Raw genomic sequence first — 15,354 nt, 5'->3', positions numbered from 1 at the left:
CTCACGGGTATTTAATCCCCATTTTACAGATGAAGGAACTGAGACACAGAGAAGTGAAGTGACTTGTCCAAGGTCACACAGCAGGTAAGTGACGGAGCCGGGATTAGACCCCAGCTCTCCCAACTCCCAGACTCTTGGATCTTTCCAGAAGTCCATGTTGCTTCGCTTCATTTGCCAACTATGAGGGAAGTCCTGAAGATGAGCTTGACTTTATCAACCGACAAAAGCATTATAAATGTCTCTTATTCATTCAATCGTATTTATTGAGCGCTAACTGTGTGCAGAGCACTGTACTAAGCACTTGGGAAGTCCAAGTTGGCAACATATAGAGACGGTCCCTACCCAACAGTGGGCTCACAGTCTAGAAGGGGGAGACAGACAACAAAACGTATTAACAAAATAAAATAAATAGAATAGTAAATATGTACATCTTATTCTTTTCTGACAGTAGTCGTTACTGTCTGTGGGACGTAACTTAGTGCCTGGTCATCTCCTTTCTTTTTATCACTTCCGTACCATGGAACTGCAACAGAAAGGCCTGAATAAGGACAGAATTCCCGCAGAAGAGTCGGATGGCGGGATTTTACGTCGCTTCCAGAGCCACTCCAAGGCCAAGGAGAGCAGGGAGGAGGAGCAAATGCATCCCGACTGGAAGCTGTGCATTGCATCTATAATCTGCTTTTTCTTCGTAATTATTGAGATTGTTGGTGAGCTTCTTTCTCAAGATTTCTCAAGGAGATCATCAAATGCCGTTGCTGATTTCCCTTATCAATGCTTAAAATCCTTTTTGCAGCGTAACTGAGTACAGCACCACTTGAGTTCTTAACTACATTCTGCCATTTTGGGATTTCTTCCCCCCGCCCCCTTTGCCCCTCTGGAAGATGACAGGAAGAGCAGTGTGACCCAGTGGAAAGAGCATGGTCGTGGGAGCTGGATGACCTGGGTTCTAATCCTGCCTCTTCCATGTGCCTGCTGCGAGACCTTGGGCAAGTAACTTCTCTGTGCCTCAGTGACCTCACCTGTGAAACGGGGATTCAGTAGTTGTTTTTCTTCTCCCTACTTAAAACTGTGAGGCTTGTGTGGGACAGGGATTCTGTCTGACCTGATTATTCATTCATTCAATCATATTTATTGAGCGCTTACTGTGTGCAGAGCACTGTACTAATCAATCATTCAATCAATTGTATTTATTGAGCGCTTACTGTGTGCAGAGCACTGTACTAAGCACTTGGGAAGGACAAGTTGGCAACATATAGAGACAGTCCCTACCCAACAGTGGGATTATCTTGCCAACTTGTACTTCCCAAGCGCTTAGTGCAGTGCTCTGCACACTGTAAGTGCTCAATAAATACAATTGAATGAATGAATGAATCTTGTGTGTTCCCCAGCTCTTAGAATGGTGCCTGACACACAGTATGCACTTAACAAATACTGCAATCATCATCAGTCATCATCATCATAGAAAAGCAGCGTAGCTCAGTGGAAAGAGCCCGGGCTTTGGAGTCAGAGGTCATGGGTTCAAATCCCTGCTCCGCCAATTGTAAGCTGTGTGACTTTGGGCAAGTCACTTCACTTCTCTAGACTGTGAGCCCACTGTTGGGTAGGGACTGTCTCTATGTGTTGCCAACTTGTACATCCCAAGTACAGTGCTGTGCACACAGTAAGCACTCAATAAATACGATTGATTGATTGAGTGATTCTCTGGGCCTCAGTTCCCTCATCTGTAAAATGGGGATTAAGACCGTGAGCCCCCCGTGGGACAACCTGATCACCTTGTAACCTCCCCAGTGCTTAGAATAGTGCTTTGTACATAGTAAGTGCTTAATAAATGCCATTATTATTATTATTATTATTATTATTATTAATCATCACCACCATCAGATGGCACAGACCAGTCCCAGAACCTTGATTGGTTGAGTCAGTTCTGGCCCTAGCAGTAAGTTAGACGGGATGGCGAGGCCCGGAAGGGAGCTGACACAGAATTAAGTTTCCTTCCCAACACCCTCTTGGAGGCTTTTGGAAGCGGGAAACGGTAGTTCCGCTTGGCAGGGACTGGGCAGTAGTGGCAACAGCAGTACCACAGACCTCTGCCACCCAGGAGAGATTCTTGGCTTGAAGTGGGAGGAGGTGAGTAGTAAAGTTGGTTTCCCCTCCATACCCCTTGAAGTGCCCCGCAGTCTCCTTGAACAATAGATCAGTATTTATGATTTCTCATTTTCCCTTCATCTCCAGGAGGGTATCGGAGGTGCCCTCACCCGACAAGGAAGAAAGACCGGCCATTCAAAGCCCTACCCAAACCTAGCCTCTCCTAGCTAAATTTAAGCCTCATTCAATAAGATTCATTTAATTGTATTTACTGAGTGTTTACTGTGTGCAGAGCACTGTACTAAGTGCTTGGAAAGTACAGTTCAGCAATAAAGAGAGACCGTCCCTGCCCACACCGGACTTATAGTTTAGAAGGGAGGAGACAGACCTCAAAACAAGTAAAGGGGCATCAATATAAATAAATAGAATTATAGATAGATACACATCAAAGTAAGTAAACAGGCATCAATATAAATAGAATTATAGATAGATACATATCAGAGTAAGCAGGCATCAATATAAATAGAATTATAGAGATATATGCACCAAAACAGGTAAACGGGCATCAATATAAATAAATAGAATTATAGATAGATACACATCAAAGTAAGCAGGCATCAATATAAATAGAATTATAGAGATATATACACCAACACAGGTAAATGGGCATCAATATAAATAGAATTATAGATAGATTCACATCAAAGTAAGGAAGCAGACATCAATATAAATAGAATCATAGAGATATATACACCAAAACAGGTAAACGGACATCAATACAAATAAATAGAATTATAGATAGATACACATCAAAGTAAGCAGGCATCAATATAAATAGAATTATAGAGATATAGACACCAAAACAGGTAAACGGGCATCAATATAAATAGAATTGTAGATAGATGCACATCAAAACAAGTAAACAGGCATCAATATAAATAAATAGAATTATAGAGATATATACACCAGAACAGGTAAACGGGCATCAATATAAATAGAATTGTAGATAGATGCACATCAAAACAAGTTAACAGGCATCAATATAAATAAATAGAATTAGAGAGATATATACACCAAAATAGGTAAACAGGCATCGATATAAACAGAATTATAGGTAGATACACATCAAAACAAATAGGCATCACTATAAATAGAATTATAGATATATACATGTCAAAACAAGTAAGCAGGCATCAATATAAATAAGTAGAATTATAAATGTATACATATATACATATATACACAAGTGCCATGGGGTTTGGGGGAAGGCGGGGAAAGAGCAAAGGGAGGAAGTCAAGGAGATGCGGAGTTGATTCTCTCACACGAGTAATGCCGCCCAACCTGGACAACAGCTATTTTTTATGTTGTTTATTTTAATAGTATTTTGTTAATAATAATAATGATGATGATGGTATTTGTTAAGCGCTTACTATGTACAAAGCACTGTTCTAAGCACTGGGGAGGTTACAAGGTGAACAGATTGTCCCACGGGGGACTCACAGTCTTAATTTCCATTTTACAGATGAGGGAACTGAGGCACAGAGAAGTGAAGTGACTTACCCAAAGTCAAGTGCTTACTATGTGCCAGATACTGTGCTAAAGTGTTGGGGTAGATAGGAGCCAATCAGGTTGGACACAGCCCAAGTCCCACTTGGGGCTCACGATCTTAATCCTCATTTTACAGCTGAGGAAACTGAGGCACAGAGAAGTTGAGTGGCAGCAGACGAAGTGGCGGAGCCAGGATTAGAACCCAGGTTCTTCTGATTCCCAGGCCCGGGCTCTAGTCAATAGCCCTTTCTGTTTCCACCATCTCTTGGGAAGCAGCGTGGCTCAGTGGAAAGAGCCCGGGCTTTTGGAGTCAGAGGCCGTGGGTTCAAATCCCGGCTCCACCACTTGTCAGCTGTGTGACTTTGGGCAAGTCACTTCACTTCTCTGGGCCTCGGTTCCCTCATCTGGAAAATGGGGATGAAGACTGTGAGCCCCTCGTGGGACAACCTGATCACCTTGTATCTACCCCAGTGCTTAGAAAAGTGCTTTGCACATAGTAAGCGCTTAACAAATACCAACATTAATTAATTAATCTCCCCAGGACCCTGCCATTCCATTACATCATGGCTGTCTACCTCTTAGAAAGTAACAGTCCTTTTTGGGGGCAGAACGATAATCATGATAACAATAACAAAAACAATAATAATAATAATGCCTTGTGTTTGCGGGGGCTTTTATTTCATTGAAGTTCTTTCCTATTTTGTCCTTACCATCCCCTTGTGAGTTAGGGAGAGGGAGAGATGTTCACCTCCATTGCATGGAGGGGGAAATGGAGGCTCAGAGAGGTGAAGTGACTTGCTCGAAGTCACGCAGCAGGCCAGTAGCAGAACTGGGACTAAAGCCCATGTTTCTCGACTCCGTTCTTTTTCCACTAGACCGCGGATATAAAGAAAAACCCACCGTACAAGGGAATCCAGTGAACCATTTTTAGCGCGGCTTTAGAGACCGTTAAGGTAATGTCTCAAATTTCCTTCACAAACAAGTAGGGGCTTAGCTTTTCAGTATTTCTGGATAAAAGCGCACAACATAGGTTATTCAGACCTAGCCTCACATGTGTCACATGTGTCTCACATGTGTTGGGGAAGCAGCATGGCTCAGCGGAAAGAGCCCGGGCTTTGGAATCAGAGGTCATCGGTTCAAATCCCGGCTCCACCACTTGTCAGCTGTGTGACTTTGGGCAAGTCACTTCACTTCTCTGGGCCTCAGTTCCCTCATCTGGAAAATGGGGATTAAGACTGTGAGCCCCACCATGGGACAACCTGATCACCTTGCAAACTCCCCAGCGCTTAGAACAGTGCTTTGCACATAGTAAGCACTTAATAAATGCCATTATTATTATTATTATTATTATGTGTCTGGATTTCTGGTTAAAGCGAATTTGATGGTCAGGGCTGGAGCCCAGCTGACATCTCTCCCACTAACCCCAGTCCCTCCCCAAATAGACCCTTTCATCCTTTACAGCTTCCACGCAGCTCAGGACCGACTTTGAGTTGACGTGAAAAATCCCGGAAGGTTTCGTTTCCTGATATCGGATTGAGAGGCAGCGAGGGAATGCGGTCTCTGCTCCTGGCTGCAACTGGGCCCTGCTGCTCAGCAGCAAGCGGTGGTTTCTGGGGCCCGGGAGAACACACTATTAACACGCCTTTTATTATCAGGCTCTAGTGAGGCAGCCACTTTCGAGGGTAATTGGAAGGACAACCGATCTGCTCCGAAATTGTGACTTTTCGGTTAATGAATCATTCTGATTTTCGCCCCGACAGCTAAGTAACAAGCCTGAAGACTACTTTGTTTCAGACCATTAAGCGCTGACTAACCGGTTATTAACTGCGGCTACGGAAGGCAGTCTATGGAGATTTTCACAATTACGAGCCGTATATAATGTTTTTTAATCATTAGGCCAGACAGGGTGAGCTTGCTGATGGTGGCGTTGAGTGACTGACGATCTCGTTAGCTTCGTAGCATACAAAGCAATAAACAGCTGCTGTGAGGAATAATCAGTCACCAGATACTATTTGCTGAGAAATACAATGTCAAGCCATAAAGGTTATTGCTATTGTTCATCAAACCCGAATCGCCAAAAAGAAATGACAACGTTAGGCTTAACGAAGATCTCCTCTGGGAGAATCAGAGAACGGGGCGAAAGGAGGGCAAACCTTAAGAAGCAGCGCGGTCTAGTGGATAGAGCACAAATCTGGGAGTCAGAAGGACCTGGATTCTAATCCTGGCTCTGCCACTTGCCTGCTGTGCGACTTTGAGCAAGTCACTTTACTTCTCTGTGCTTCAGTTACCTCACCTGTAAAATGGGAATCAAGACTGTGAGTCCCATGTGGGACAGGAACGGCGTCCGACCTGATTAGTTTGCATCTTCCTCAGTGCTTAATACAGTGCCTGACGCATAATCCATTAATAAAAACAACAAACAGCCAAAAAAACTATTGACAAAAGAGAGGGTCAGGACTTGGGGGTTCCAACTCTGGCGTTTCCACAGGCCATGTTGTCTGAGTGTTAATTTTAGATTCCAGTGATGGTTTTTCTTCTCCTTGACTGACCCTGGAAAGCTAGAGTAGACTGTTCAAATGTTCAAAACCAGCTCTCTGTTCTGGTTAATTATTCATTCATTCAATCGTATTTATCGAGTGCTTAATATATGCAGAGCACTGTACTAAGCACTTGGGGAGTACAAGTAATTAGGTAAACAGTCAGCAGCATGGCTCAGTGGAAAGAGCCCGGGCTCGGGAGTCAGAGATCATGGGTTCTCATCCCGGTTCCACCGCTTGTCAGCTGTGTGACCTTGGGCGAGTCACTTAACTTCTCTCTGCCTCAGTTCCCTCATCTGTAAAATGGGGATTAAGACTGTGAGCCAACTTGATCACCTTGTATCCTCCCCAGCGCTTAGAACAGTGCTTTGCATACGGTGAGCGCTTAACAAATGCCATCATTATTATTATAAAGCACGGGCCAGGGAACCAAAGGACCTGTGTTCTAATCCCAGCTCTGCCACTTGCCTGCTGTGTGACTTTGAGCAAGCCACCACTTAACGTCTCTGGGCCTCAGTTTCCTCAACTGCAAAATGGGGATTTCCATGGGTCATGCTTTCAACCCGAGGCTAGATCAAAATATACCGAGTTCTCATACAATGTAGCGTGTTCATTCTCGAAGAAACTTGGGTTATTTTAATCTTTGGTGCGAGGAGATTTAAGAGCTTGCTTATAAGTGATTCGAAGATTCCACAGTCACTGACAGCATTTGTTATAAAGTCTGCTCTTCCCCTCTAGACTATAAGCTCGATGTGGGCAGGGACTGCGTCTGTTATATTGTTATATTGTATTCTCGCAAGTGCTTAGGACATTGCTCTACACCCAGTATGTGCCCAATAAATATGATTGATGTCATTGTTATGGCCACCTCTATGTGAATGCTTTATGCTCTCATCACTACTATTTTATTGTAATACTGTGAATAATAATAATAATAACATTTATTAAGCACTTACTATTTGCAAAGCACTGTTCTAAGTGCCAGGGAGGTTACAAGGTGATCAGGTTGTCCCATGGGGGGCTCACAGGCTTAATCCCCATTTTACAGATGAGGGAACTGAGGCCCAGAGAAGTGAAGTGACTTGCCCAAAATCACCCAGCTGACAATTGGCAGAGCCGGGATTTGAACCCACGACCTCTGACTCCCAAGCCCATGCTCTTTCCACTGAGCCACGCGGCTTCTCTAAAGTTCTCTAAAGTGAAGTTGCAATAACACAAAGAAGTTAATCAGGTTGGACATAGTCCCCTGTCCCACATGGGGCTCACACTCTCATCCCCATTTTGCAGTTGAGGTAACTGAGGCCCGGATAAGTTAAGTGGCTTGCCCAAGATCACATAGCAGACAAGTGGCGGAGCTGGGATTAGGATTCAGGTGCTCTGTTTCCCAGGCCCATGCTCTTTCCATTAAGCCACAGTACCACTGCAGACAACACTTATTGAGCAGTTTTCCCACATCACCTAGGAACCGCAGTCTCACAGTCTTCATCCCTGTTTTGCAGATGAGGCTCAGAGGAGTTAAATGACCTGCCCAAGGTCACACAGCAGACTAGAGGCAGGATTAAAACCCAGGTCCTCTGACGCCCTTGCTCTATCTGCTAGGCCCCCTTGGTTCTGCATGTGACCTCCCCTCGGCATCCTGCCAAGTGCCCTCTTGCAGGAATCTTGGCTGTGATCACAGATGCCGCCCATCTCCTGGTGGATTTGACCAGCTTCCTGATCAGTCTCTTCTCCCTCTAGGCTGTCGGCGAGACCCCCCCGTCCAAGAAATTGACATATGGATGGCACCGAGTGGGTACTGCTGTTTGCCTATTGATTAATAGTGGGGTTTCATTCATTTGTTCATTCATTTAATCGTATTTACTGAGCGCTTACTGTGTGCAGAGCACTGGACTAATCCCTTGGGAAGTCCAAGTTGGCAACATATAGAGTCGGTCCCTACCCAACAACGGGCTCCCAGTCTAGAAGGGGGAGACAGACAACAAAAAAAAAACCATGTGGACCGGTGTCAAGTCGGCGGAACAGATAGAATTAAAGCTAGATGAAAAATACGAACGCTTCACAAATTTGCGTGCCATCCTACCCCAGTATCAGGTGAACTGAAACTGTGGGCACCAAGCAACGCTGGAGAAGGCTCAGGATTCTGGTTTGTGGGGCTGTAAAAATAGTTGATATGTTAATTTGGTTTTTTTATGCTATTTGTTGAGCGCTCCAGGAACTGTACTATGCACTGGGGTAGATATAAGCGAATCAGGTTCGACAGTCCGTGTCCCACGTGGGCCTCACAGCCTTAATGCCCATATTACAGATGAGGGAACTGAGGCACAGAGAACTGAAGTGACTTGTCCAAAGTCACACAGCAGAAAAGTGGTAGAGCCGGGATTAGAACCCAAGTCCTTCTGATTCCCAAGCCCGTGCTCAGTCCACTTTTCATGCTGCTTCTCTTTTTCTAGAAAGTACTCACAGCGTCCCTCTTCAGAAGCAGCGTGGCTCAGTGGAAAGAGCACGGGCTTTGGAGTCAGAGGTCACGGGTTCAAATCCTGCTCCACCACATGTCTGCTGTGTGACCTTGGGAAAGTCAGTTAATTTCTCTGAGCCTCAGTTACCTCATCTGTAAAATGGGGATTAAGATTGAGAGCCCCATGTGGGACAACTTGATCACCTTGTATCCCCCCCAGCGCTTAGAACAGTGCTCTGCACATAGTAAGTGCTTAACAAATGCCATCATTATTATTCAAAAGCATAATTTTGGCACAGTTGATTGTACTATACTCTCCCAAGCACTTAGTACAGTACTTTGCCCAGACTTGGCACTCAGTAAATAGAACTGATTGATTGATTGTGATTGTGACTTCTAGATTGCGAGCCCACTGTTGGGTAGGGATCGTCTCTATATGTTGCCAGCTTGTACTTCCCAAGCACTTAATCCAGTGCTCTGCACACAGTAAGCACTCAATAAATACGATTGAATGAATGAATGATTGTGCTAACCAATCTTAGCCTATTCCTAAAAGAAATAATACAAAAAATATTCTCCTATGGATGACATTTGCTTCAGTTTCTGGAAATTCGTTTTGGAGAGTGAACACATAGCATTTTTGGTGGCTTGATGGTATTTGAGCTGCAGAGAAGGATTTGTGGGCGAGGATTTGTGAGCGAGGATTTGTGGGCGAGTCTTCTAGACTGTGAGCCCACCTTCTACACTGTGAGCCCACTGTTGGGCAGGGACCATCTCTATATGTTGCCAACTTGTACTTCCCAAGCGCGTAGTACAGTGCTCTGCACACAGTAAGTGCTCAATAAATATGATTGATTGATTGATTGAGTGAAGAGAAGAGTTTTTTGATAGCCAGGGAGAAGTGGGAGCCCCTCTCAGGGTCACACCTGGAGAGTTTCTGGTACTCTACTAGTCTCTGCTATGGGAAGGAGAATCAAGAAGAGGCCTACCCATTCCATTCCTAGCTTGGCCAGTGGCTAGCGAGTGGAAGGCAATCTGCTACAAGTCAAAACTCACCATGCTGGGCAGCAGTGGCCTGGGAGAGGGTCGAGGGCGGAGACTCGAGCCTATTGCGCAGAAGGCGGCGATGGTAAACCGCTTCTGGATTTTTACCAAGAAAACTCTGTGGAGACACTTCCAGAACGATCACAGATGGCGAACGGGGCGTTCTGGGAGAGATGTGTCCCTGGTGTCGCTATGGGTCGGAGACGACCCAACGACACAGTTGACTAGAGAAGTGGGAGAGGGAATTGGTAGCATTCTGCATCCAGAGGAATATTTAGCTCCTAATCAATCAATCAATCAATCGTATTTATTGAGCACTTACTGTGTGCAGAGCACTGTACTAAGTGCTTGGGAAGTACAAGTTGGCAACATATAGAGACAGTCCCTACCCAACAGTGGGCTCACAGTCTAGAGGGGGGAGACAGAGAACAAAACCAAACATACTAACAAAATAAAATAAATGGAATAGATATGTACAAGTAAAATAAATAGAGTAATAAATATGTGCAAACATATATACATATATACAGGTGCTGTGGGGAAGGGAAGGAAGTAAGATGGGGGGATGGAGAGGGGGACGAGGGGGAGAGGAAGGAAGGGGCTCAGTCTGGGAAGGCCTCCTGGAGGAGGTGAGCTCTCAGTAGGGCCTTGAAGGGAGGAAGACAGCTAGCTTGGCAGATGGGCAGAGGGAGGGCATTCCAGGCCAGGGGGAGGACGTGAGCCGGGGGTTGATGGCGGGACAGGCGAGAGCGAGGCAAGGTGAGGAGATTAGCGGCAGAGGAGCGGAAGGTGTGGGCTGGGCTGGAGAAGGAGAGAAGGGAGGTGAGGTAGGAGAGGGTGAGGTGATGGACAGCCTTGAAGCCCAGGGTGAGGAGTTTCTGCCTGATGCGCAGATTGATTGGTAGCCACTGGAGATTTTTGAGGAGGGGAGTAACATGCCCAGAGCGTTTCTGGTCAAAGACAATCCGGGCAGCAGCATGAAGTATGGATTGAAGTGGGGAGAGACGAGAGGATGGGAGATCAGAGAGAAGGCTGATGCAGTAGGCTGAGGCTGATGCTCCTAGTATAAATAGTCTATGTGTGAGTGTTTATGATGAGCCGCGGTGTGACCTTGTGATAGAGCGCAGGCCTGAGAGTCCAAAGGACCTGGGTTCTAATCCCAGTTCTGCCGCTTGTCTGCTGTGTGACCTTTGGGAAAATCACTTCACTTCTCTGGGCCTCAGTTCCCTCATCTGTAAAATGGGGATGAAGACCGTGCCACGTGGGACAACCTGAATACCTTGTATCTACCCCAGCACTTAGAACAGTGCTTGGCACATAGTAAGTGCTTAACAAATACCAACATAATAATAATAATCTGGAAATTGAAACTGTGAATTCCATGTGGGACATGGACTATGTCCAACCTGATTGGCTTTATATCTCCCCCTTCTAGACTGTGAGCTCACTGTTGGGTAGGGACTGTCTCTATATGTTGCCAACTTGTACTTCCCAAGCGCTTAGTACAGTGCTCTACACAAAGTAAGTGCCCAATAAATATGATTGATTGATTGATTGATTGATCTACCCCAGCTTAGTAAAGTGCTTAGCATCTAGTAAAAGCTTAACAAATCCCCTCCTCTTGACTGTAAACTCATTGTGGGCAGGGAATGTCACTGTTTATTGTTGTATTGTACTTCCCAAATGCTTAGTCCAGTGCTCTGCACACAGTAAGCGTTCAATCAATACTATTGAATGAATGAATGAACAAATACCAATTTTAAGAAAGGTACTTTGTGCAGAGCACTATACTAAATGCTGGGAAAGAGTATACAGGTGGAATTAGGACCCTATTTATGCTTCTCCCTGCAAGATTGGGTCAGTTCTTTGGAAAAGATATCTTGGAAGCTAAGGGTAAGGTTTCAGAAATTATCTCTAAGTGAACAAACAGTGGAAGACTATAACAATACCAAAGTATTAAGTAGACCATAAATGCCTTTATCCTGACACTCATTATTTCTTTTCTATTGCTTTTAATATGCAGTTAGAGCTCCGATGAGCCCCTACCTTCTTTTTTTAGTAAAATACTTTAAACCTTTCGGCAAATGAAAATCATGTTCCCTAAGTGTCTGCCAAAGGTTTCTGTGGTCATTATTTTGTTCTGCTGAGGCTGCCAGTTCCAGTAATACAGAAGAGTCCAACTAAAGTACAAGTTTCTAGGCACAATTTCACCCTTGATCTTTCATCATTTTATCTTCTGACTGAAACCTTAGCACCTGTCTGGAGACGATGGCAAAGGAAAACGGGGAAGCAGACAGCTTTACATTTTTGCAAGAAAAACCTTTAGCCCCAGAGAGTAAAGTCAACTCCCAAACTAGTACATTTACTGCAGGGAAATGAAAACATTATAAGCAATGTAGCCTAGTGGAAAGAGCTTAGGACTGGAAGTCAGAACACTTGGGTTCGAGCCCCGGTCTTCCACTTGCTTGATGTGTGACCTGGGGCAAATCACTAAACTCCCTGTGCCTCAGTTTCTTTATCTGCACGCCCCCCTCCTCGCCCTCGCAACAGTACTGTCCATATCCTTAGAGTCAGTCGCCTCTCTTACCTGTAATATATTTTAATATTTGTCTTCCCCACTAGATTATAAATTCCTGGGAAGTATGGATCGTGTCTACTTACCCTATTGTACTCTGCCAAGAGCTTAGTCCATTCATTCATTCATTCATTCAATCGTATTTATCGAGCGCTTACTGTGTGCAGAACACTGTACTAAGCGCTTGGGAAGTACAAGTTGGCAACATATAGAGACGGTCCCTACCCAACAGTGGGCTCACAGTCTAGAAGGGGGAGACAGAGAACAAAACAAAACATACTAACAAAATAAAATAAATGGAATAAATATGTACAAATAAAATAAATAAATTGAGTAATAAATACATACAAACATATATACAGTCCAGTGCTCTGCTCCCAGTAAACACTTAAAACAAAGCACTGACTGAGGATAAAATATCTGTTTTCCTTCCCTCTTAGGCAGTGACAGCCCCATGTGCAACAGACACTGTGCCTGATGGTTTTATCTCTTATCATCAGCACTTAGAACAGTGCTTTGCACATAGTAAATGCTTAATAAATGCCATTATTATTATTATTATTATCATCGCCAGTGTTTAGCACAGTAGACTACGCTAGACTGTAAGCTCACTGTGGGCAGGGAATGAATCTCTTATATCGTTATACTGAATTTCCCGGGCACTTATTACAGCGCTCTGCTCCCAGTAAGCGCTCAATAAATACGATTGACTTTTTGGCACAGAATACGCACTTAACCAATACCACCATTGTTATCATCACTCCCTTCTTCTCATTTCATATTCATCCATTCATTCATTCAATCCTATTTATTGAGCGCTTACTGTGTGTAGAGCACTGTACTAAGCGCTTGGGAAGTACAAGTTGGCATCATTTTTGTTTGACCGGTACCTAACCCAGGTGATTCCCCCAATGCTTATGGGCAGTCTGGAGTGACTCAGGACCAGATTCCATATTCTTTGAACCCCTAGAAATGCTCGGGGCATTGCTGTCGGTCCTCACCATCTTGGAGTGCTAGTGTATTTGGCCTGTAAGCGCCTGTTCATTCATTCATTCAATCGTATTTATTGAGCGCTTACTGTGTGCAGAGCACTGGACTAAGCTCTTGGGAAGTACAAGTTGGCAACATATAGAGACGGTCCCTATTTATTAAGGGCTCACAGAGCTCTGTACTAAGTGCTGGAGAGATATACAGGTGGGAATTAGACACCGTCCCTATTCATTCATTTGTATTTATTGAGCGCTTCCTGTGTGCAGAGCACTGGACTAAGCACTTGGGAAGTACCAGTCGGCAACATATAGAGACAGTCCCCACCCAAAAACACAGTCTTGAAGGGGGAGACAGACAACAAAATAAAACAAGTAGACAGGTGCCAATGCCATCAGAATAAATAGGATTATAGCTATATACACGTCATTAGTAAGAGTAGTAAATATGTACAAATAAAATAGAGTAATAAATATGTAGAAATATATACAAGTGCTGTGGGGAGGGGAAGGGGGTAAGGCAGAGGGAAGGAGGGGGATGTTGGGGAGAGGAGGAGGAGGAGAGGAAAAGGGGGGGGCTCAGTTTGGGAAGGCCTTCTGGAGGAGGTGAGCTCTTAGTAGAGCTTTGAAGGGAGGAAGAGAGCTAGTTTGGCAGGCTCGGGGGGATTGCACTGGCTTCGTTTCATCAAATAAATCATATCTCATTCATTCATTCAATCCTATTTCATTCATTCATTCAATCCTATTTCATTCATTCATTCAATCCTGTTTCATTCATTCACTCAGTCGCATTTATTGAACGCTTACTGTGTGCAGAGCACTGTACTAGGCGCTTGGGAAGTACAAGTTGGCAACATATAGAGACGGTCCCTTCCCAACAACGGGCTCACAGTCTAGAAGTATTTATTGTGAGCTTACTGACTGCAGACTGCTGTGCTAAGTGCTTGGGAGAGTTCGTATAATAAAAAACAGATACATTCCCTGCCCAAAATAAAGCTTACAGTCTAGAGGGGGAAACAGACATTAATATAAATAAATAAATTACAGACTTGTACAACAGTGCTGTGGGGCTGGGATTTATTGAGCACTCACTGCTTGCAAAGCATTGTACTAAGCGCTTGGGAGAGTACACTATTACAGAGAAGAAGCGTGGCTCAGTGGAAAGAGCCCGGGCTTGGGAGTCAGAGGTCATGGGTTCTAATCCCGACTCCACCACTTGCCAGCTGTGCGACTTTGGGCAACTCACTTCACTTCTCTGGGCCTCAGTTACCTCATCTGCAAAATGGGGATGAAAACTGTGAGCCCCCTGATCACCTTGTATTCCCCCAGCACTTAGAACAGTGCTTTGCACATAGTAAGCACTTCCTTAACAAATACCATTATTATTGTTATTATTATTGAGCTGATCGGCGCATTCCCCGTCTGTATTGCTGGGTTTGTACAACATTTATGTGCAGATATGCTTGTTGTGTACATTTTCTAACAAGATTTCCATAAAATCCTGAATTTCAGATGGACGTGGGCACATATATGCACATTTCACCTGTCTTTAAGAGGATTTCTTCATCGACTTTTTTTGTGTCTTTCAGATTAAGTTTGACCTTGCATCAGAGAAGACATGGCCACAATCACAGAACCAAAACCCCCAGACATCTTTCTGGGCAAAACTGTAAGAGCAGGTTTTGTCCATGCCACTGAAGATCTCTTTCTGAGTGCGCGTGTGCTCATTAGCACACTTACAATATTCTTCAAGGTCAGTGTTACGGAGATGATCCGCCGGCAGTGTGATTAAGGATGCTCTTTTCTTGTATTATGCTGCAACGGATCAACAACGACCGTTAAAGTAATTTGCGGAGAGAGTAACAGGGTCTTTTGAGAGTGCAAAGGCATTTTCTTGGCCCTTAAACAATCGTTCTTGGCAGCCTTTAGCTTTAAGACATTAGAGCCTTAAAAATACGGAGGTAATCCGAGCTCCGCGGGCAGAGATCCTAAATCGGAGAGGTCGTGGGCTCTAAGGCTGATCCAGGGATTCAAGGGGCTGGCTTGAGTTAACGGAGAAGTCTGTATTTTCTAGTCAGACTACAAAATAGCCGGCCCCATCTGCACATTTGTTTTGGCGACCAC

General features: G+C 44.5%; 1 protein-coding gene across 1 annotated transcript; it reads left to right on the top strand.

Annotated features, from left to right (window-relative positions):
• Positions 1–517: 517 nt before the first annotated feature.
• Positions 518–15,022, top strand: SLC30A8 (solute carrier family 30 member 8). The gene is given in 5 exon segments (XM_038745628.1): positions 518–710; positions 7,816–7,962; positions 13,215–13,247; positions 13,250–13,283; positions 14,842–15,022. Coding segments are annotated over 5 exon segments (588 nt in total).
• Positions 15,023–15,354: the final 332 nt, after the last annotated feature.

This window comes from Tachyglossus aculeatus, chromosome 4 (assembly GCF_015852505.1).
Source record: "Tachyglossus aculeatus isolate mTacAcu1 chromosome 4, mTacAcu1.pri, whole genome shotgun sequence".
In the NCBI taxonomy this organism is placed as follows: domain Eukaryota; kingdom Metazoa; phylum Chordata; class Mammalia; order Monotremata; family Tachyglossidae; genus Tachyglossus; species Tachyglossus aculeatus.
The sequence above is the reverse complement of the archived record's forward strand: the minus strand, read 5'-3'. Positions and strand labels throughout refer to the sequence as shown.